The sequence below is a fragment of the Daphnia pulex genome, chromosome 8 (assembly GCF_021134715.1).
Source record: "Daphnia pulex isolate KAP4 chromosome 8, ASM2113471v1".
NCBI lineage: Eukaryota > Metazoa > Arthropoda > Branchiopoda > Diplostraca > Daphniidae > Daphnia > Daphnia pulex.
In genome coordinates this window covers 7,916,259-7,937,843 of record NC_060024.1, presented here as the reverse complement: position 1 = coordinate 7,937,843, position 21,585 = coordinate 7,916,259, and the positions used below count along the sequence as shown (strand labels likewise).

The window sequence follows — 21,585 nt, the reverse complement described above, 5'->3', positions numbered from 1 at the left end:
TTGTCTAATGGCTCGTACCGGTATACTGCGTGTAACGATGACCCACGTTTCCCGGTTATTCAACTCTGGGCTCAAGCTTAAACTCTGGGCAGCCGGAGCGGACCGATCACCGATGTGCACAACCCACGCTCGTCTTCCATCGAAAGAACGCAAATATTTTCAGTTGCCAATAGAATGCGTTGCTCGGAAAATTCGGCGATTGTCCAGCGAAATTATTGTCAGCTGGAATTCTCTACGCTCTGGAATTCTCGAACCCAAGCAAGAATTTTATTTCTAGATTCTTCTTGTCTGATCGATCTTGTCATCAGTCATCGTCAGGGTTGATAAAAAAATAAGAATAAATTATCATAAATATTTAAAAATACGCCGGCTTCCTTTACAAAATGTCGTCAAACAAATCAAATCTTATCTTTTAAATTTATACTAATTTGTCAGTCAAGCAAAAAGTCGCAAAAAGTAGTCCATGCAGTCTAAGCAACTTCAGCATCAATCTTTATTTTATTCAACCGTCGCAACCGCTATTTATTATATTGAGACTATGAACCATCACGTAAATGTCAAGCCAAATAAAAAAGTCTTGATTATGGAGTGAAAACAGGAATATACTATCAAGGACATGAATATTTCAGTCTTCCCCCTTGAAGAAATAGTAGGCTACGTGCTGCAAAAAACGTCACAGAAATGTCAAACTATAAGCCGTTCGAAATTCTACTAAATTCAAGGTTCGACTGAGGATCCGTCCATTCGCTTTTTTACTGAACTCAAACGTCATCGAAAATTCGTTATTACATTTACAAATCGCAGCTTATTCTTTTTAAGGCACGCCAAATTTTTCACATTATTTTTGTTGAATCAATTCTAATCACGTATTGCACGTACTACGTATACTTGTAAAAATAAGAAAAATGCCTTTCCTTCTAAGGAAAAGGATAAAACCAGATAAAACGTCATTGCAGTTTGTTGCGTCAGGTCGCGTCAGATAGCGTTCGACTCGAGAGGGTGAACAACATTGCTATCAGTTCTATCAAGTGCATTTATTATTATTACCACATCACACGATGGTGAAACAATGACGCTGTTTGTTTTTTCTGCAAACATTTACACTCAAGCTGCTCTTCTGTCCGCCTCGGTCTGTCTTGGCAACTTAGTCCCAATTTTGCCCTGTCTGGACGAAAGAATAGCACCTTAGTCAGCCTTAGTTGAGAAATGAGCACTCGCAAAGCCTTGTTGTAAATTCTACCTTATCCACCTTTTTCGCTGCAAGTGTTTTATCTGAGCCACCCTGTTTTTATCCCGCAGCCAAGCTGGTTCGTTTGGTTTTAAAATATATTTATTTTAAAGTATTATATTTTTATTTCTTGTCCTTAGTTGAATTATTTATCACGTTTTGTTTAGTTTCGTTACTCTGGTAAATAAACTGGCAACATTCGCCTAGGCGAATATACACCATTTATTTAAAAAAAAAGCTGCTCTTTTCTTTCAATAGATATTCCTCTTTGATTCGGCTAGTTTCTGTTTTTTTATTGAGCTTTATTTAAGCTGTTTTTTTTTCTCCATATTCGCCGGGAACATAAACTTTTTAGTAATAAAGATGCTTAGCTGCTTCACGTGAACCACTGTGCACTGTGGTTGATGCTGAAGTGTCCAAATGTTCTACAAATGTGAACAAAAAAGTGGACAGTTTCAAAAGCAACAAGGAAAATAGCCGTGCGTGAGCGATCTTCTTTTTGACAGAGTCGATTAAGTAAGCTATATAGGCTACCGCTAACTCAGTTTCATTTTCTCTTTTATTTCAGACCTGAAGTAGTAATAAACGTTTCCAGGTATCTCCGGAAACTTGTTGCCATTTAAAATGAGCTGGATCCCGTTAAGTATAGAATTGCTGAACAGTTGAGTACGACGTCTATTGACACAGACGTCTATTGACCAATCCCTTTTTTTTTTAAGCAGGGCTATTTAACACCTTTAAATTGAAATAAATTCCATATATGACTCGCAAACGCGCAATTTGAACGAAAAATTTCGCCATCGCTCTGGATTATTGACGATTTTTAATATAGTTTAATTGCAGTAATGAAATAAAAATCAGTATTATCTCGTATCACGACATTGGGTAGTGTATAAAAACGTCGGCCGAATAAGAAGATAGCATTTTAAAAAAGGAGGCTTAATATTAATTAAATAGGATGTTTCAATGGATAGACCCAAAAAAACAAAAGAATAACATAGCAAATTATTCAACAATTGGAAGTATAATAAAGAGAAGACAGAGTTGTGTGCGTGTTTCCCCCCCGGTGCGTTTCACTGGGCTTTTTTGTTTGTTTTGTTTTAAATGCTACTTTTATTATTTGTGAACAAGCCCATGTTATGTGATGTGGTGACCTAATAAAATTCCTCACACGGTGTTCTTCCCGATCCAGTTCATGAACGACGTGACTCTGGCGTACACGCCAGGATATTTCGCTTGCGCGCATCCGATTCCCCAACTGACGATGCCGGCCTGAATCCAAGGAGACCCGGGCGACGACTGGACAAGAAGTGGGCCACCGCTGTCACCCTGTACAAAAAAAAAATCGATTAGTTCATTGGCTTACAACAAATGGCAGCATAACTTTGTTGTCCTTACGCTGCAAGAGTCTTTGCCAGGATAAGCAGCGCAAAGCATGTGATCGACGATTCCGCCCGGAGCGTCGCTTCCGTAACTGCTTTTGCATTTGTCGTTGGTAATGACCTGAACAGTGACTTGCTGCAGGACAGTCGGCTGGGATCCACCTGGACATCATCAAAATGCGTCATCAAATTTCGTTCATCCGCATTCCAGTCGAATTATCAACAAGCTGCCAGATTTTACCTTCTTTTAGTGCTCCCCATCCGATAACGGCCGCCTCTTTGTTCGTGTACTGGTCGTTGGAACCCGCTGGCGGCAAGCAGACGGGTGAAATAGTTGACGTGAAAAACACAGGAGATTCCATCGTCAAAATGGCAATGTCGTTATACTATGTGGAATGAGAACGAAATATAATTAGCCATCCAATTCCAACTTGATTCAAGAATGTTTTGGCTACTCACCAAAGTCCTGGAATCGAATCCTTTGTGACGGGTCACCCGACGGACTTTCTTCGACACTTGGGCGTCACTAGATGGCTTGAGGACGTGCATGCCCAGCTCCACGGTCAATCGCGAAACGTCCCACGATGACATACTAAAAAAAACACAAAGTCATTTCATGAATTTACAAATTCAATCAATATGCGCACAATGAATGAATTATTATCTTACTGGGCCACGCAATGAGCGGCTGTCAGAATGTGTGTGGGGCTCATCAAAGACCCACCACAGAATTGACGGCCATTATTTTTTAGCGCTACCTATTAAAAGAAAAAAGAACAATAATTGATTAATCAAACGGACTTTTTTCTTTTTAAAGAGATGGTCGCCATTGAAATTAAATTGCGCTAAAAAATGAATGAATCAAACTCACGATGCCCGGCCACGAGTTCTTGATGGCTTCCGTGCCGCCGACAATGCGCTTCTGTTCGTCGATGCTCAAAGTTTTGAACGGCCCAGCGCCGCAGCCGTTTTGCTTGCCATCGACGATAACGGCTTCCTTCACGGGAGCGGGAGTTGTTGTGGTGGTTGTTGTGGTGGTGGTTGTAGTCGTCGTCGTGGTTGTGGTCGTGGCGTTGTTGGGCCGGTAAGGGAAGTACAACCACCAGGGGAAGTTGAGTTGGGGCAGACCGGTTTCCTGATTGACCGGCACGGTGGGGATGGTTCCGTACAAACTGCCAACCACTACGCCATTGTTGTTGGTGGAGACTTGCCTCGAGCAGCAAACTCCATAAACCTGGAAAACAATATTGAAATTCGTAATATCATCATCTTATTAAAATTCTATATCAGAAATTTAGGGCGACTGGTTAATTGAGTTTGCGACAGATGGTGAGGGTCAGTTTGAAACTTTTGTTACGTAAGAAGATTGTTGCGTAACCATCGGTTTGTATCAAATATAAACCCAGGAAATGAAGACACACGCTATTGCATGTAACCGACTGAATTTCGTTGGTTCATTGCTCAGTTTAGTTATGGCGTCGGGGAGAAAAACAAAAACAAAAAAAGGAATAATCACCTGTCTGCCATCTTTTTCGACGTAATGGCAAGTGCCGCGTGTGCCGATGACCCACGTTTCCAGGTTGCTCAACTCGGGCAACTTGAACTTGGGGTAGCAGGAGCGGACCGACGTGCAAAATCCGAGTTTGCCTTCCGTCGTGAAGCACGATTTTTCGTCCGCCAAGAAGGTGCTGCTGGGAAAGCTGGACGACGGCTGCTGGCCCTCCCCCGAAAAGGTGGAATCGATCTGCTCTCCGAACGAGAACGGGAACTTGTCCTCGGAGTCGTCCTTGGCCGATCGACCTTCTCTGACACCCAAGTTCTCGGCTGTCGACGAAATAATTTGGTCATTTTCAATCAGCGTTAGTTACATCGTTCGTTCAACCAGACCCTCCCCAAAAAAAGAAAATAGTCCAACACGCCAATAGACAATAGTTATGATTCTTCTCTCTTCTCGATCGATGGCGAAATGATGAAAGAGTTCCATAATCAAATAGTTATGTATTAGTTGCTGATAAACGTTCGAAAATGTCGCAACTGGGCTTTTTTTTCTTTAATACTGAATTCCCTCCAAAAAGTTTCGAAACAGGTAGCAGATATTTGAATTGTGAAACAGGTTCCCGATATCCGTTATCATTTTTTTGTTCGACTTGTTGGTATATGTATGGAAAAGAAATGCTACGAGCGTTCATATCCAAAATATAAAACAAAGAAAAAGTCTCGAAGGGAAAGAAGAAGAAGAAAGAAGAAAGAAGAAGAGGAAAGAAAAAAAAACAACAATAACAAATATCCCCCGAAGTGAAGGTGAAGGTAAAATGGCGTCGTGCTCAGGTGATAGAGAGACTGTTAACCGCCTGGCCGACGGCATTTGGTGGGCAAGGAAAGGGCGGAATCCTCCGTCCGTGACCATGCGGAGGCCCATTATGAAACCACCACCACACATTTCACTTTCAAGGTCTGCTCTGCTCCTTCTCTTTCATCCTCTTCTTTGGCTTCTTCTCTCCATTCGTCTCAACCGGTCGGTCGTTGACCTTATCGTATCGTCGTCAAGACATCTCTTTTCTCTCTCTCTCTCTCTCTCTCTGTCTCATTTCTTTCCCTTTTTTGTTTCACTATTTGATGGGAGAATTAACAGTTCACGGAGAGTCTATTTTTTTTTTTTTGTCAATGCCCCCCTCCCTCCCCCGCTATAATGCCGAACCACAATGTCCACTTAACTAGAAAAAAGTTAAAACTAGTCTTACCTTCAACGATTATGGCATCGTCCGTTTGGTAAACGCGGGCGCTGACCGGGCCGGAGCACAACACAAGGGCGACGGCTAAGAGAGCGGCCGTTAAATGACGAACTTGGGCCATTGCCAAGCCTGTTTGCCTGTTAAGGAACAACAACACCAAAATTCAGAGATGATACTTATAAAAATAAATAAATAAATAAATAAAATCGATGACATTTGCAATTCATCGACCAATAATAACAACAACGTACAAAAAATGCGTATAAGAAAACAAGCAAATCGATACCGGTAGCTGGGGACTTTGAGTTGTCACGTGCTGTGAGAGGTTTCTCCGTTGACTGGAAAAGCAACAGGTGGTCGGAATATGTTGGGGCTCGGCACTGTGTGTATGTATTTGGTTTCGGACTGGCTTGTCCGGACTCTTCTTAAGCTGATGATCGATTGGCAGTGTCGCAGTGAAGAGGTGTCTCTAATATTTTGTCGAGGGGAAACGAAGAAACGTAAAGAACAAGAGAAAAATAAAAACGGGATATTTGGAAGCTAAAAGTTGGAAAAAAAAAGTTCGAAGCTCTAGTCAGCCCCCCCTCGCACAAGAGAGCCGCTTCTGAGTTACTACTCCGGCCGCGCACCTTTCTTTAAGGGGTTGACAGTGTGGCGCCACTTGTCTCTCTCACCTTCTCTGCTTCTTTTTTTTCCTTTTTTTTTTTTTTTTTTTTTTTTGGCTAAGATCCTCCTCCCTTTTTTCCTTCTTCTTCTTCTTCTCTTTTCCTTTCGTCCTCCTCCTTCTTTTGTTTTAACGAGGAATTTCTACAACTTGTATTTTCCCAGTCTATAGCCTAAATAATTCCGCATTTCTTTCATGCTGGTTTGAATTCATATAGTTTCGACTGTGAGCGAGTTTGACTCAGTTTTTATGATGGGCCTCATCTTTTATTTTTTACCTGTCTGGTTGCTCTGCTTTGTAATTGGACAGATGGATCATTATCAGATTTTTCCATCTTTTATCTTGATATCAAAATCCAGAAAGATTCGACATTCTTCTATACCGTATTTCGTATTCGACGTACACGGGAACAAATGAGAGAAGTTCGATTTCCAACCAACACAGGTATAACCGTGTAGGCGTGTACACAGCAAGACAAGGTGAGTAGCCAGGTAATAAATATTCTCTCCCTGGTGGCAGTCATCAGGTTCCACTGTTTGGCAACTGACTCGTCTACTGTGACGCATCAGCGACTGGTCTGAAAAATAAGACCAGTTTCGTTTGTGTCTCATCTTCCATCTTGTCTGATTGCCACTGCCACGTCTCTCTGATTCCATGTTAATTAGATCGTAATAAGTGGAAGACGAGGAAGACTAAAAGGAGAAGGAGATGACCAACAGCGGAGAAGAGATATAGATGTAGCATGTATAATTGTATATAAGCATGTAAAAGGAAACCTGACGATGGCGTTGGCCGGCACAAACACACACACACACAGCACGCATCCATATTAATGTAAGAAACACACGACTTATACACGAGGCAGGGTGCCGGAGCTTTTAGTCCGACCAAGGCCAAGGTCAAATTAACAGCAGCAGCAGAAGCAGCAAAGTCCAGCAGGGCAGCTCCGCTCAGCTGAAAAGAGAGCCAAAAAAATCTACTCTGAGCCATCTCAGCAGCAGGCGAAATGGAAATTTTCGCCCTTTTATGGTCACATAAATCATTTCCCGGAGCCAGCGAGAATGGCTGTAAGTCAAGACGTGTGGGACGGCCAGCAACAAGCTTTACACATAAACAGCCAAACCTATTGAACCGGACTGCTAGCGACGTCCGACACAAGTCGCGCTGGGCCATTGCAGCCCATTCAAGAGTAAAAAAGCGGAGTAAGTATAAGTACTAACCAAAGGGAACGAACTTAACCAACAACCTGACGACAAACAAAATCCAAGAGAAAATATTTGCCATTCCGCCGCCATACATTTTTGGAAAAGCCGGAATAATAACGGCGCGGTATACAAAGGGCGGAACGAATGCACATATCCCCACGGGCCGGCCGGCCTCTGTCAACAACTACAGCACTAAAAAAAAAACTGGTTATTTGTTTACCGTTTGCTTTGCTAAGATTACTACGGTCACGAAGACATTTTGTCGGAGAAATTATCCAAACGACTGCGATTTCAACGGACTCCAACTCGAACTCAGGAAACCCAAACGGCCCAAAATAGCCAAAATAGCCGACGTGATTATTTCTACCGTGCAGTAATTATCCAAAGGAAAGAAAAAAAAAAGGAAACAACGATACTCAGTTTGTATTTCACATGAAACTTTTTTTTTCTTTTCTGTATCCCAGTTATTGCGAGACATTCTCACATATCAAAAAGCCAATTAAGAAGACGCGGCCGATTTTGGAAGCACTCAAGCTCAACTTGTCTCGCCAATCAGCTGAGGCAATAATGAGCGCTGAATGTCGCTCCCCCGGAGGTAAAAAGATTCCCAAACATTAAGAAACCCAGTGCGCAATTGCGGATGATTCATGCGGCAAAAAAAAGGAAAAATGTTTTAACAAGTTACGAACGTAAATTTAAAAAAAAAATGACGATTGAAATCACAAATGTTAGGCAGAGAAAAAGATTTTGACAAGGTCCCGCAAAAACTTAAAAAAAAAAAATGAACAGAATAATTTAAGAATTAGCGAATTGCTCGGGGGAAAGATCTGGACACGAAGCGGGATCGGCGTAAATTCTTTTGGCTAGTTCGATGGCGGAAGCGTGGAGGGCCACCCAGGTTTCTTTACCGGAAGGAAGGATCAGCCTGGCCGGCAGGAGGAAGCCGTAGCGACCGGAATCGCGCAGCTCGAGAGTGTAGGCGTACTTGACGCCAGCAGCGCCTTTCACCCAATCGATTGAACTGCCTACACTCCGTCACACAAGAATAACAAAATAAAATAAAATAAAAACAAAAATTTCATCAATAATTCATTTTGAATCTCAAAATGCATCTGAGGTAGACGTACCTGAGGCTATGTAGAGGAGATCCGGGATGGAACCGATCAAATAACTGGCTCCGTTGACCGTCTCCAGAGCCTTGCTGCCGATCTTGGCCAGCGAGTAAAGGTCAGAAAAGTCTTCAGGCTTCTCTTGCTTGTGTCCTGCACATTCCGGCACATCCGATGTACAAGAGTAAATACCAAAAAACAAAAATGTCAGAATTTGATTACCATAGTACAACTACATACCCAACCGGTTTCCGTCCCAAAAAATATTTGAAATTGATTACCCCAAGGAAGGAGCCACATTTGACTGTAGGCGTGCAGGGAGATGTACATGGCCAGGTCATCTTTGTTGGCCAGGACCAAGTCGCGCAGGGCTCGGGATTCCGGCTCGGAGAAGGCCTTGGCTCCGGCGAACGTGTCGGAGCACGGATTCCTGGACGAACCACCCGTCAGCCAGTGGTGGTCGAAATTGCGATTGGCATCCGCCCCCGTGCACGACAAACTGGCCTTGGTGCTGGCCACCTCCGACCTCAGCTTCTCCAGGATGGCTTCGTCCAGGATGGGGTCATCCTGGAAGCGAGTGAGCCGGTCGGCTCTCAGAGATGCTTCGGCCGATTGGCGGAAGGCGACGTTATCCGTCCGGGAGCGGGTCTTGCGCCACATCCGATTGTTCGAATGCGTGTAAGCGTAACCGTCTATTATTTTGGCAATTACAATAAATCATGGAACGACATTAATGGGTTTGTTTTTAGAAAAAGAAAAAAAGAAGTTTGATGCTTTGATTGAGATCTCTGCCATTACCAGGATTGAGCACGGGCACGAAGAGCCAATCAAACTCGTTCATGATGCAATCGTACTTTTGCGGGTTGATCACAATCTCGCGAATCATGTAAGTAATGGTGGCGGGCGTGATCCATTCGCGGGCGTGAATACCTGCCGAACATTTAAAGACGAACAAGTCAGCACGATTCGTGAGTCAGCAATAATGTTAAGTTTTTTGGTTCTTCTTTTTGGGGGTTTTTCCCCCCTCTTGGCGATGTTTATCAACTTCGTGGGTTACAACATGTTGTGTTTACCGGCATCAATGAGGATTGACTTCTTGTTAGTTCGACCTCCATTTTGATGGAGCCGGACGGCTTTAATTGGCCGACCTTCCGTCGAAGTTCCAATGTCGGTGACGGTGACGAAATCGGGAAATGTGATTTTCAAGAAGTCCAAGTAACTGTAAATGTCTTTAAGAGAAAATGAAATGTTTAATCCCATTGACTTTGTAAAATTTTGTACGAAATGGGAAGATATGAAATTATAAAGTGTTTTTAAATTATACCGTCCAGCGAGTGGTATCGTTCCCATGTAAGTGGATGGCCATTGCGATATATCAGTTCATCGACATTCAACGGTTCGGCCGGATTCTCATTTTTGATGGCATCCTTTTAATCGAATTAGACAACATTAAACGACCATTTAAATCAAAACGAGTCTGATTCAGGTTTTTTTTTAAATACCTGAACGTCATTGATAAGGATCTCGAATGGGAGACGGGCTTGCTTCAGGGCCTCTTCCATGTAGCTGGCCACATCAGGAGCGACCAGGATGTCGGTAGCCGAAGTGACAAAAAGACCTCGAGGTTGCAGGTGCAATTTAGCATCGGACCAGAATTCAATTCCTGGAACATCTTCGAATTTCAGAATCCAACGAGCCGCCTAAAATCACATCGACTAATGAGCAAACCAGAGTTCCGAACATCAAATCCAATTCCAGTAACTCACCTCCTCGGTCGGGATGACGACGCGATAAACTTTGTAGCCGGTGTAATTTTTGACAGGATCGCTGATGATGTCATCGCCGGATTCCGAGAACTCCGTGGGCGAGTTCAAAGCGACCGAGGCGACGACGTCGACATTTTCGACAACCACTTGCGACTCTCCAACCGGATTGGAATTCTTCGAAGGATCTGGATGGCTGCTGTTGATCTCATCCGCGACCGCGCTTGATGGGACTGGAGATTCTGCCACCGATAACCCGGCGCTGCCATGGGTCTCGATCGGGTTGACCCCGGCATCGCCACTGTCTGGAAATGTGTTTACATTATCTGATTCAGGTTGAGTTGCCTTAATGGGAGTCGGTCCGTCGCCGTTTCCTAGAATAGCGCTGGACTCGACTGCTTCAGCTTTTCCCGTCTCGTCTGCGCTGACAGCCGCCGAAGGCTCTTGGGTTGTTCTGGCATCTTCTTCGACTCCCTCCGCCATTTCCAGAGGTTGCTGCTGCAGCTCGACGGCCGTAAGTGCATCCGCCAGCTTCACCGGTTCATCGCCCGTCACGCCCGCCACCATTGTCTCTGTTATCGCAGCCGATTCGACGTCGCTGGCGAGTAAATCGGGCGTCTCCGTTCGTGAAATTTCCGATGCTCCGGTGGAGCTGGCCAGTTGCTCTTCATCACCGGAGGATTCCGGTTTGAGTTGAGCCAAAGTTTCCAGCGGAACTTTTGTATCTTGTGCGTCAGATGGCGCTGAAACGTGTCGACCGGCGTCGCTGCTGTTGTTGCATTTCCAAACGGCCACATATCGGGAACCAGGAGGGGGTTTTCGCAACTTCTCCTTTTCGTAGATGGGCACGTCTTTGAAGTCCAGTTCCTCCGTGGTAGTTGGGCCGGCCTCCGTCGTCGACCTCACTGAATTACATCAGACAGTTTTTCACAAAAATTCGACATATCGAAATGGAAAATTAAATTACCAGATTGGACGAGCGCTTGATCGGCTGCCGGGGCGGCGCTAACGACCAATAGGCAGAAAGCTGCGAGGAAACACCTGGCGACTAAAAACGATAACCCTTTGGTCCATCACGAAAACAAATAAAAAGAAAAGGAAACGAAATTAGACGATTTGAATATCAACCCAACCCAAGCAATGCCGTTATTTAACTTTGGTCCGCGAGAACAGGTTACCTCGCACGTTTATCATTTGGTTTTTTGATGGCGCGCGCCATATTTAGAATGATTTAGAAATCGAACGATGGACCTCTCCACCACGCTGTGTACACTGCATGTGGAATGACCGTGACCTTTGCGTGTGCGACGTCGCTGCTGGACGTCCGCGTCGTGTCATCGACACCAAATACGGAAGAATACTTATAAACGAAAATAAAAAGAAAGAGAAGCCCCCTGCCTCACGCCCCCCCCTCCTCCTTTTTTTTCATTCTAACAGCTGGACAAATGCGGCCATAAATTCAAATTGGGCGCAATAAAAACCTTTAGACGTTAGGACGCTATGGGCAACAACGTGTAACCGTCGTGCGTGAAACTGTGGAATGCGATCACTAAACCATGGAAGAATGTACGTTGCGAGTGTGAGAAGTAAAAATACGCACACACACACACGGACACACAAAGACGGTGTAATAAGAATTCTTTAATGATGATTAACCACACCATTTGGGGTTCTGTATTATACGTACGGGAGAGACGAGAATGAATTACTAATTCGCTCCCGCAGGCCATTTAGGCGCATCACATTCATTCGTGACTCGTCGGAAAATCCGAAAAACACTTTCGTTTCCTTTTGTGTGTTGCACAGTTAAAAGGGAGGAAAAAAATTCAATGAAGATCTTCCATGGGAAATAATTGAATTGAGACGTCTAACATATGAGCACGACTTGAATGATTAGAATCTTAAGTGGAAAAAGAAAATCCCGAGAGACGGGCCAAGATGACCGTGAAATAACAAAGGCGTCAGCAACAATCAATAATTCATTCAGTTTTGCGCAACTTACAATATCTACTATTAGATCGATGTTGTACATCTCAAGAAATAAATGTGAAAAAAATATTCGCTATTTCTTATAACTTTTGCATCAGATAAAAACAAAAATATATAATGCAATAGACAGTACCTGTCATGGTCATCGTGCTGGACGTTAGCTGCTAGTCTGATGCCGATGTGATGCTGTTGGCGAGAAGACGTCCGGAACACTGCGAGAAGGGAAATAAAGTCAAAAAGAAACAAACTCACTATCTTCTAGACACCAAAGCCGAGAAAGGTGCTCAGCTGGCAGCCTACGATTTAACCGATGCAGCAGAGGGCGGCCATATCCAGCGTGCTAAAGGGGGAGGAAGGGGGGAGGTTCGGCCAGTGAACTCCCTCTCTTGCACACAACACATACACACTACTCTTCAACCTCTTGTTTTTTTGTTTTTTGTTTTTTTCATTCTTTATTTAACGCTTTTTTCTTTATTTTATTTTTTGAATTTTCAATTCTCCTTGTCTTTTCCGCCTCTTCTCGGAGCCCTTTAGCTGTGTGTATGCGCTTTTGCTCTTTGTGTGCTTGTTTTAAGAGCCTATTTGCACCCTCCGAAATGCGACGATAACCGGGAAGAATAGCTGAATAACCGCCGCTTATTCTAAATATTCAAAAGAACTTGAAGAAGTAAAAGTCAGAAGGACACAAAACCAACCAAACAGTCAGCACTTTTTTTAGAGGTTTCATTTTATCATAGATTTTTACATTTTTTTTTTTTTTTTTGTTATGTTTGAAAAGACCGAGCTTAATCGAAATATGAAAGGAAAATAAGAAAAAAATAATATCTGTCTGGCTTCTCTCTTCTGGCCTCTGGGAGTTTACGGAACCAAATGGATGGAACCGAGGAAACTTCTTATAAAAATTTTCAAGGTCTCGAATTTTTTTCCCTCCGTGTTACATGAATTGTTATCCCTGTTAAATGGATGAAAAAAAAATGTCCAAAGAAAATAGGATTACGATTTAAGTATCCCCCGCTATTATCTAAGACGTCGCGACTATAACGACGCAATTCTTCTAGCTCTAGTCGAAATATACCTACCTCCAAGTATATGTACATATAAGAAATACCTAGAGGCATCCTGCCGTTACCGACAACACGATGATACTCTGTTATTCAGATGCCCCGTTGGATGATGAAAATTGATGGACCTCGAACAAAAGAAGTAAATTATTCGTAGAAAAACCAAATGTAAAGGGCAAGCGCCTCGCTGATGGCAAAGTTTTCACACTGCACATTCGTAATAATCATTACACTTTTATGATCGTTGTTACCAGTACCGTAGCAGCATAAGCTTATTTGACCATCAATAATGGATAGGAAATAATAAACAAAGTCGTCTGGTTTTCTGTTTGCTTTTTTTTTTACCTTGAATTTTATTTTGACACACGTTTGGGGAGACAGGGGAACGTATAAACCGGGCGTGATAGTTACGGTTGTGTAAATATTACGAACAAACCAGCATTTTTATTTTAAACGATCGCGGGGAATTTAAAAAATAAAAAGCATTCACAAAGAACTAACCGAACCAAAAAAACAAAAAAACAAACAAAAACAAATTTAGAAACAAATAGGTAGACTACAAATTAAGCCAGATTGGGTTAGTAAAGTTAGTACGGATTTCTCAACGAATGCAGACAAAAAAAAAAAACAAAAAAACAACAGAAATTCAGTTACAAAAAAGGGAATGAAAACAAACAAAAACAATTCTAAAAAAACAATAAAATAAAGAAAAGGTATTAAAATGGCGAACAGGATGGTAATTCATCGTAGAGACGGTGAGCCAACTCGACGGACGCGGCATAAATGCCCGCCCAGGTCTCCTCCGCTGTTGGGACAATCTGCTGGGCTGGCAAGATCATTCCCCGTTCGCCGGCGTCTCTCATCTCAACCGTGTAAGAATAGCGAACGCCGGCCACACCTTTTGCCCAATCTTGACTCGTACCTGTAATTACAAGCATTACAGCATACAAGGGCACAATTAGTCTCAGTGCAATTTGAATCATTTTGCATTTTGCAAACATCCCATTTTGGTTAGTTTTCTTAATTACAGACCGCAACTTGCCGAATGTCAAATTTCGAAATGTATATAAATAACAAAATTACCTGAGGCCAGAGCGAGAAGGTCGGGTACGCTGCCGATGAGGAAAGATGTGTTATGGACCCGCTGTAAAGCCCTAGCACCGATTTTAGCCAACGAATACCTAGTAATAAACAAATTCAATATCTAATTCAATCAAATAACAATGAAGAGTTTATCAACTTGCACCACTTCTTACAGTTCGCTGAAATCTTGTGGACGAGCTTCGGCGAAGCCCCAAGGAAGCAGCCACATTTGCGAATACGAATGCAGAGAGATGTACATGGCGATTCTAGAACGCTGTGAGCAAAAATCAATGAACAAATGAATCCGAATGTAATTTAAAAATCAATTGCAAATGACTTACTTGTTTGAGCATGAAATTAGCCAAAGCGCGGGACTCGGGTTCGCTGAAGGGTTTGACTCCGGCAAAAGCCGGCGAGCAAACGTTGCTGGAACTGCCTCCCTTGCGCCAGTGGAACTCGAAATTGCGGTTGATGTCGGCGCCGACGCACTGCTCTTCGTCGTCGGCGTCGACGCGCAGCTTGCGGGCGCTGGAGCGAACCAGCGTCGACGTGTAGTTGCGTCGCGTTTTGCGCCACATCCGGTCGACGGCGTGAGAGTATTCGTAGCCGTCCGGATTGACCATAGGGACAAAGTACCAGTCAAACCGGTCCAGAATGCAGTTGTAGGAGTCGGCGTTCTCCACCAGTTCATTGATCATCCAGGTCAGGGCTGCAGGTGTGATCCATTCGTTGGCGTGCATGCCTGTCCGAAAAAAAGAAAAAAAAAATGAAAATGAAAAATTCGCGTAGATGATGTCATCGTCAATCACACTCCATAAAAACTTGGGCGCACCTGCGTCCACCAGGATGGCTTTCTTTTGGCTGGGCTCCACTCCATCCGGTTGGCGACTCCGGCTCAGTTTGATGACATGAATGGGGCGGCCTTGACTGCTCTTCCCGATGGGCACCACTTGAACCCAATCAGGATGAGCTTCTTTCAGGTAATCCAGGTAGCTGTTGATATCTATTTTTTTTTTTATTTCATTCGATAAAAAAAAGATTCAATTAGTTTTCACTTGTCATCCGAATTTGTTTAAAAAAAGCTTTTAAGCCATTTCAGAAATTCTGTGATATGAATTTATTATACCTGCCAGACGGTGATAGCGGTCCCAAGTTAACCGGTGTTGACCGCTGGGTCCAGACTGGCTGCGGGCGAACGACGGCCCAGACGGATTCTCTTTAGCGATCGATTTCTAATTTTTGTTTAAACAAAAGAAAATTTTTTGAGCAAATGAAAGTACTTTAACTAGCATAACTGGGAAATGTAATCAACTAATCAACTAATCAACTAACGTGGACATCGTCGATCAGCACTGTGTAAGTGAGACGGGCTTCGCGGAAGACGGACTCGATGTCGGGGACGGTTTTGGGCGCCACCATGACGTCGGCGGCCGATGTGACGAACAGTCCCCTGGGCCGGAGGAGCAGGCGCGGGTCGGCCCAGAATTCCACTCCGGGCTCATCTTCCATGGAGAGAATGCGGCGGACCGAGTCTTCGGTCGGAAGGATCACCCGGTAGACTTTGTATCCCTTGTAGCTGCGCTTCTTTGTCGTGGCCGGAGTGTTTTTGGCCTCATCAGCTCCGGATGATAACGACGGAGGCGATGATAATTCGACGCCAACCGGCAAGGCCGCCGTCTTCGTTTCGCCCATTACCTCCGTGGACTCGGTGACTGGTTCCGTTCTGGACTCGGGTTCCGTCGTTAACGTAACCGATTCGTCGGTGGTTGTCAAGGCCTCCTCATCCTCCTCAATCTTCTCCTCGACGCCATCCGCTTGATAGAACGATTCCGTCGCGGCTGTGACGTCCCACTCCGTCTGCATGTTGGCTTCCGCCAGGAAAGTCGTGGCCTCCACATCGACGCTCGGATCGAATATCTTGACCAGTTGCGGCTCCATCAAGACAATCTCATCCACAGCCGGATCGCTCTGCGAGTCCGTCGCATCGCTGCCGGAATCGGTGAAATCCACCGTGGTCTGCGTCACGTCTTCGACGACATCGGCGACTACTGTCAGGAATTCTTCGCTTTTTTCGTCTTCGCCGGAAGGCGGAACATTTGTCGATTCGATCGGCGTGTCATCCAGCGTCGTTGGCGTCGATTCCGCCACTTCCTCCTTATTTTTAAGGACAGCAACCGAAACCGATTCGGTCGTTGCGACTTCGTCAAATGATTCCGGCTGGATGGTAATAACGTCATCGTCGATGGATATGGCCTCCGTGCCCTCGTTCCGCTCATCCGTTGGGGTTTTGAAGTCGGCCTTCAAGAGGATATGAATTTCCGAATCGGTTTCCGGTCGCAAGGTTGCCGATTCGGTAGGTTGAGCCTCTTCCGATGACGTCGTCGTCGCCATTGGCGTCGTTTCGGAACCTTCGCCAATCTCTACCTTTTGCTGGACAGGTGGAGTGGTATCCTGAGAAACATTTTCGGGATCCAACAGGATCGCCGGATCAGTAGTGGCAACCTCTTGTTTCGTCTGATTTTTCAAGTCGACCTTCGCTCCGGCATCGATTACGGAATCGATTACGGAATCGGCTTCCGGTTGTGCGGTGACGAACTCGGTGGAAGTTTCTTCTTGAATCTTTTCGGCTTGGCCGTCAGCATCTGCGAGCGTCTCTACCTTCTCCTGGATGGATAGAGAATCGGTAGTATCCCTTTGGGCATCCTCAACGGGTTCGGCAAGGATCTCCGTCGAGGATTTAACGACCTGGGCGATTTCAGTTGTCAAAACGCCCTCCTCATCGGAGACGACTGACTGGGCGATTTCCGAGCCAACGACTGGATCCTTCAGTTTCAATCGGTCCACTCCTAAGTCAATGATGACCGATTCCAAATCGTATTGCGTGGCCGATTCGACAAGAGGTTGGATGGTCACCGCATCCAGCTCGCCCGTCGCTCCGCAGTCTGGACACGGAAAGATGACGGACGTCCAATCCGTTGTCCCTTCAACCGTTTCGGTGACTAGTTCAGTCGTCGTTTCATCGACATTCATCTCCGTAGTATCTTTAGAGAAAAATTCCGCGTAAGCATTCCAAGTTATACAGTTCAATTTAAAACAATAAGTAAAGTGTTAATTATTATTATTATTTTTTTATTTTTATTACCGGAAAGGAATCTCTCAGTAGTGTCGGTTGGCGCAGCCGAACAGGACCAAAAACACAACAGCAGAGCCATCAGAGAGATGGCAGTGATTGGAATACGATCGGCCATGGCGATTTAGGAAGAGCCTTAATATAAAAATTGTTGACTAAGGACATGAAGTAATGTGATGGAACGCGTACAAAAATCAATAGAATCTGAGCGAAACATCAAAATTGACTTGCACCGCGCTTACCGTTGATTCCTGACGATGTGGGCCGTCTGATTTCTGTTGAAGCGCTCGGTAAGAATCGAATCGGCCTGTGTGTGGCAAACGAAAGCGAAAGTGGCTGGGCTGGTGAGTTGTCGGACGTTCCAGTACGGACCATCGGTACCCAGTGGACTGAAGACGATTCTAAAGGTGGCACTGGTTCTTCTTTGGAATCTTCCACGTCTCTTGTCTTGTTGGCGGAGTTGGGCCAGCAGCGGCAGTGGCGGTGGCGGCGGCGGATGAGGTGGTGCTGGCGGAGTCAGCCAGCCCCAGTTGGGTGGGAGGAGGGATAGAGGGGGTATGATCGGGAGGGGGTGTTCTCTGTTCTGAGGGGCAGTCTGGGAGGGTTTTTTTCTTCTTTTCTTTTATTTTCTTTTTCTTGTCGAAATTGTGCGTGGTAAAAACTTTTGTTTTCACAGCGCGGCCTTTTCAAGGTCTTCTTCAGCTTGGATTTCGTGACCAATGGCCGGGGCCAGACCAGGCGGCCGAACGTGTCTTGCGGTTATATGAAGACCAGGGCGCCGCCGGTCGCCAGCTCCTCCTCCGCCTCCTCCACCACCACCACTTTTTCTGTCCCGATAATTGCCCGAATCTTTTTATTATTTTTTCAACTTCAACAGTTTTTCTCTGAAAAATGAAAATAACCCAAAAGGAGAATGAAATCCACGTGTGTTGAATGATTGCGTCTGTGTAGGATACCTTGCGCAGAAGATAAAGCAGCACACACAACCCCCCTTGTTCCCCTGGAGCGTCTTTTCTTCCGTTTTCCACGTAACTCGAATGAACAAAAAAAGGGGGGACTTTGGGTTTTTCTTTTTTTTTTATTTTGTTTCTTCTCCCTAATTTAAAAATTTTACATTTTTTTAAGCCTCAGCTGCTCTATCCGTTTCTATAAGATTATTAAAGTAGACTTAGGTAAGTTCTACATAGTGGTAAAACTTGGACATAATCCGTGTTCCATGTTCAGAAATTACTCAATTTTTCATTGACATGAACCTGTTTGATAGCAAACAGACAAAAAAAAAGGAGTTCAACGTACGCGGGTGATTAGGAATTGTGAATATGTTGATTGAGCAACGCATGTCCGGGATGGGTATAACCAGACATCTCACGGGACTACCGGCGTCAAAACAACACAACTACTGCGGTGCGGTTAATATATAATGACTGATGATTGAATCCAAACAAAGTACTTCACGATCCTGTTATCTACAATTGATGTAACAGCGCTCGACGAGTTCAAACGAAAAAGAAAGGGTGAACGAAACATGCGTCTCCGGCGTTATTCGGTTGTGAAAATCTAGCTTTTTCCAGACTTGTTCAATTCGATATACCTGTGGGGTCGGACTGCTCCCTTGCCAGTCGTAAAAAAAGAGGGAGAAATTTCCAGAAATTACCTGATACATTAAAAAAAAAAACCTTAAATATTTAAAAAAGAAGGGGGGATTCTTTATTATTAGTCTTTCATCTTTATTCTGGTGTGTATGTGTGTGTATTTATTTATTATTTTTTTTTTTTACCTGAGTCAGAGTTCAAGGCCGGCAAAAGTGGTATTACCCCCTGAATATATAGATACAATATATTATTACCGGTCCACGTGAAACCCACCTGGGCTCGTTACACTACTTTATCCACCGTAGGAGCAGCCGCCGTCTTTGTTTGGTTTTTCCTTCCATTTTTTCGGTTGCTCATTCTTGTTTTTTCCCCCCTCTTGTGTACCTATTTCACTACGAGTTGCTGCGCTAAGACTGGCAGAGTCCGCGGCCCAGCACCGTCAGACGCAATAATCGTACTCTTCCGTGTCCTTCGTTTCTTCCACACTGTGTGTATACGTCTCAGTCTTCTCTTCTATACACTTTCCATTTTTCTTTTAAAAAAAGAAAAATTAACAAAAAACACCAATTATTCTTTATTATCTCTTTTTTCTTTCTTGTTACCCATTTTTTCAATGTTTATTTATTATTTCCAGACGCGCTGACCACTCAAAAAAAAAAAAACTGGCCGAAGGAAGAGGGAGGTGGCTGTCATGTTGATTCACCTTCGTCAATTGACAATTCCCATAGTCTATTCTTTTTTCTCCGTTTTTTTCTCTTATGGACATAATATATTATTTCCTTATTATTTTTTTTTAAAGAAGAAAAAGAAAAACCATTTTTTTTTTTCGTGCGTGGCCGGGAAAATGTCATCATCATCGCCAGCATAGAGAGGCCTTTGACGAAGATAATCACGCCGTCCTTGCCGCGTTTCCTCCCGCGAGCAAAATGAGCTATTGCACAGACACCAGTTGTTCTTGCTGTATACGTGCACAACACAATCACATGGAATTTTTATTAGACTCCCGCCCCCACGAGCGACCGAAGCTATTTATCTATCTATTTATCTCTTTTCTTTTTCTACCTTTTTTTTAAAGTTTACGCTAGAAAAACAAAATTGCGTCATATTTTTTTTTCACGACAAACTCACGAAAGAACCGCGACGAAGGACGACGAAATTTCCTACCTTGCTCAGTCCTTGCCAATTTTGCCAGTGCGCCCATCTCTTCTTGCTTCATCTCGCAGTCGAACACGTGAATGACGATCGCCGATTGGAATTTATTATTCATGATATTCACAATCAGCAAACTGAGAAATGCTAAATTCAATTTCTCTCCGGGACGGGATAGAGGAGATTCGCTAGACACTTAAATGTATAGCGCCGCATCAGCTGCTGCAGCTTAATTCCTTCTTGCGAAATAATTAGATTCAACCGGTGCAGCAGTGCATCAACCTCGACCTACCTGATTAAATTTCCAGAGTGTGTATAGTTCTCTCTGTGTCCTCGTTTTCATTTCGTCTCTTCTTCTTCGTGCTGGCGTTGTTATTTTTTTAAATTACGCAACAGTCAACACACGCAGTGTCAATAGCGTCAGAGCGTGAATCCCGCCAACACTATAATTCGTTTCTTTTTCTTAGTCTTCTCTCTTCATTATTTGATTGGGCAATTTTTTGCACAGAGTATCATGACAGTAAATATGAAAACATTTCTGCCTAGTACACGGCTATCACAGTATATATACTAACATCTACGTATTTATATATGCACAATCTATCTCCTTTTGAGTGCATCGTGAACTAGACTGGAGAGGTGCATTTGCATACGGCCAATGACGTTTTTGTGCAATAACAACGGATGCAACTAATGGATGACCCGGTTCCATTCATAGTCTCTTCTCTCTCGACTCCGCCTAATTTTGTTGTTTTTCCCGCTATACGTATGTCTTTTTCCTGATGTTTTTATTTTTATTTATTTTTTTTTTGTACAACACCATTTGAGGAAATTCGTTTTTTTTCCAACTGCCGATGACCCCGTTTGATTTGGCGATCTGTTCTTATTTGATGGGCGTGCACCCACTGTTTCGCAACCGGTCAAGGGTATTATGGCGAGAAGCCGCTGAACTTGGCCAAATTCAAACCGGTCGAGGAGAAAAAAGGAAAATAAAAGACGTCGGAAAATAATAAACAAAAATGAAGAACGGGAGCAAAGGCACAAAAGCGGATGGTAAGCGGAATGAAAAGAAGAACAAAGACAACCGGAAACTCAACCAGTAAGTTTGTTTTTTTCTCTCTCTCTCTTTCTCTCTCTTCTGCTGGTATATAATAATCAGGGTTAGTTTTTTTTTCTTCTTCTTCTACCATCCACCAAAAGGGGATAAGAACCGCTGCCAAGGTCGGCAGCGAAATTATATGAAGTGCTCCTCGTTTCCACTCCTCTTATGTCTCTTCTTCAGTGTAATGTTGCTGTTGTATAGGAACGACCGCACAAGCGATTACAAATGCCCATCTCGCTTGAATTACATTCCTGAAAAACCGACTCACGTTTGGCTCTAGGTATCAGGTCTGCTCAACGCCGACGGGAGCCAAATAAAATATGATATAAAATAGGATTATAAAATAATGCTATAAAAATCAACCAACAGGTAAAAGGAGAAGAGATGTCGAGGATC

The 21,585-nt window shown here is 43.9% G+C and overlaps 3 protein-coding genes across 3 annotated transcripts; all 3 read right to left on the bottom strand.

The window, feature by feature from the left end:
- Positions 1–2,041: 2,041 nt before the first annotated feature.
- Positions 2,042–6,009, bottom strand: LOC124200507 (clotting factor G beta subunit-like). Its single transcript, XM_046596778.1, has 9 exons — positions 5,629–6,009; positions 5,352–5,479; positions 4,127–4,434; positions 3,482–3,844; positions 3,280–3,368; positions 3,070–3,202; positions 2,852–2,996; positions 2,627–2,772; positions 2,042–2,557 (listed from the first exon to the last, which is right to left on the bottom strand). Exons 2-9 carry the CDS (start codon positions 5,461–5,463, stop codon positions 2,396–2,398), a joined length of 1,458 nt encoding a protein of 485 aa, XP_046452734.1. The 5' UTR covers positions 5,464–5,479; positions 5,629–6,009; the 3' UTR covers positions 2,042–2,395.
- Positions 6,010–7,619: 1,610 nt separating this feature from the next.
- LOC124200779 (zinc carboxypeptidase A 1-like) lies at positions 7,620–12,611 on the bottom strand. The gene is made up of 10 exons (XM_046597073.1): positions 12,206–12,611; positions 11,051–11,146; positions 10,087–10,988; positions 9,823–10,020; positions 9,645–9,747; positions 9,394–9,549; positions 9,119–9,250; positions 8,602–9,012; positions 8,339–8,473; positions 7,620–8,236 (listed from the first exon to the last, which is right to left on the bottom strand). The coding sequence occupies exons 1-10, from the start codon at positions 12,216–12,218 to the stop codon at positions 8,007–8,009; spliced, it is 2,376 nt and encodes a 791-aa protein (XP_046453029.1). The 5' UTR covers positions 12,219–12,611; the 3' UTR covers positions 7,620–8,006.
- Positions 12,612–13,449: 838 nt separating this feature from the next.
- LOC124200778 (mucin-17-like) lies at positions 13,450–18,062 on the bottom strand. The gene is made up of 9 exons (XM_046597072.1): positions 17,589–18,062; positions 17,359–17,481; positions 15,549–17,257; positions 15,343–15,448; positions 15,049–15,219; positions 14,558–14,958; positions 14,390–14,490; positions 14,217–14,314; positions 13,450–14,055 (listed from the first exon to the last, which is right to left on the bottom strand). The coding sequence occupies exons 2-9, from the start codon at positions 17,462–17,464 to the stop codon at positions 13,850–13,852; spliced, it is 2,898 nt and encodes a 965-aa protein (XP_046453028.1). The 5' UTR covers positions 17,465–17,481; positions 17,589–18,062; the 3' UTR covers positions 13,450–13,849.
- Positions 18,063–21,585: the final 3,523 nt, after the last annotated feature.

What these genes read in the sequence shown, in the direction of transcription:
- LOC124200507 (XM_046596778.1), bottom strand. Translation starts at nt 5,463, where the DNA reads ATGGCCCAAGTTCGTCATTTAACGGCCGCTCTCTTAGCCGTCGCCCTT. An exon ending in AGAACTCGTGGCCGGGCATC is followed by an intron (nt 3,369 to 3,481) that starts GTGAGTTTGATT and finishes TTCTTTTAATAG; the next exon opens with GTAGCGCTAAAAAATAATGG. An exon ending in CTGGCAAAGACTCTTGCAGC is followed by an intron (nt 2,558 to 2,626) that starts GTAAGGACAACA and finishes TTTTTTGTACAG; the next exon opens with GGTGACAGCGGTGGCCCACT.
- LOC124200779 (XM_046597073.1), bottom strand. An exon ending in TCGTCATCCCGACCGAGGAG is followed by an intron (nt 10,021 to 10,086) that starts GTGAGTTACTGG and finishes ATGTGATTTTAG; the next exon opens with GCGGCTCGTTGGATTCTGAA. An exon ending in CGTGCCCGTGCTCAATCCTG is followed by an intron (nt 9,013 to 9,118) that starts GTAATGGCAGAG and finishes CCAAAATAATAG; the next exon opens with ACGGTTACGCTTACACGCAT.
- LOC124200778 (XM_046597072.1), bottom strand. Translation starts at nt 17,464, where the DNA reads ATGGCCGATCGTATTCCAATCACTGCCATCTCTCTGATGGCTCTGCTG. An exon ending in AGCCATCCTGGTGGACGCAG is followed by an intron (nt 14,959 to 15,048) that starts GTGCGCCCAAGT and finishes TTTTTCGGACAG; the next exon opens with GCATGCACGCCAACGAATGG. An exon ending in CTAATTTCATGCTCAAACAA is followed by an intron (nt 14,491 to 14,557) that starts GTAAGTCATTTG and finishes TTTTGCTCACAG; the next exon opens with CGTTCTAGAATCGCCATGTA.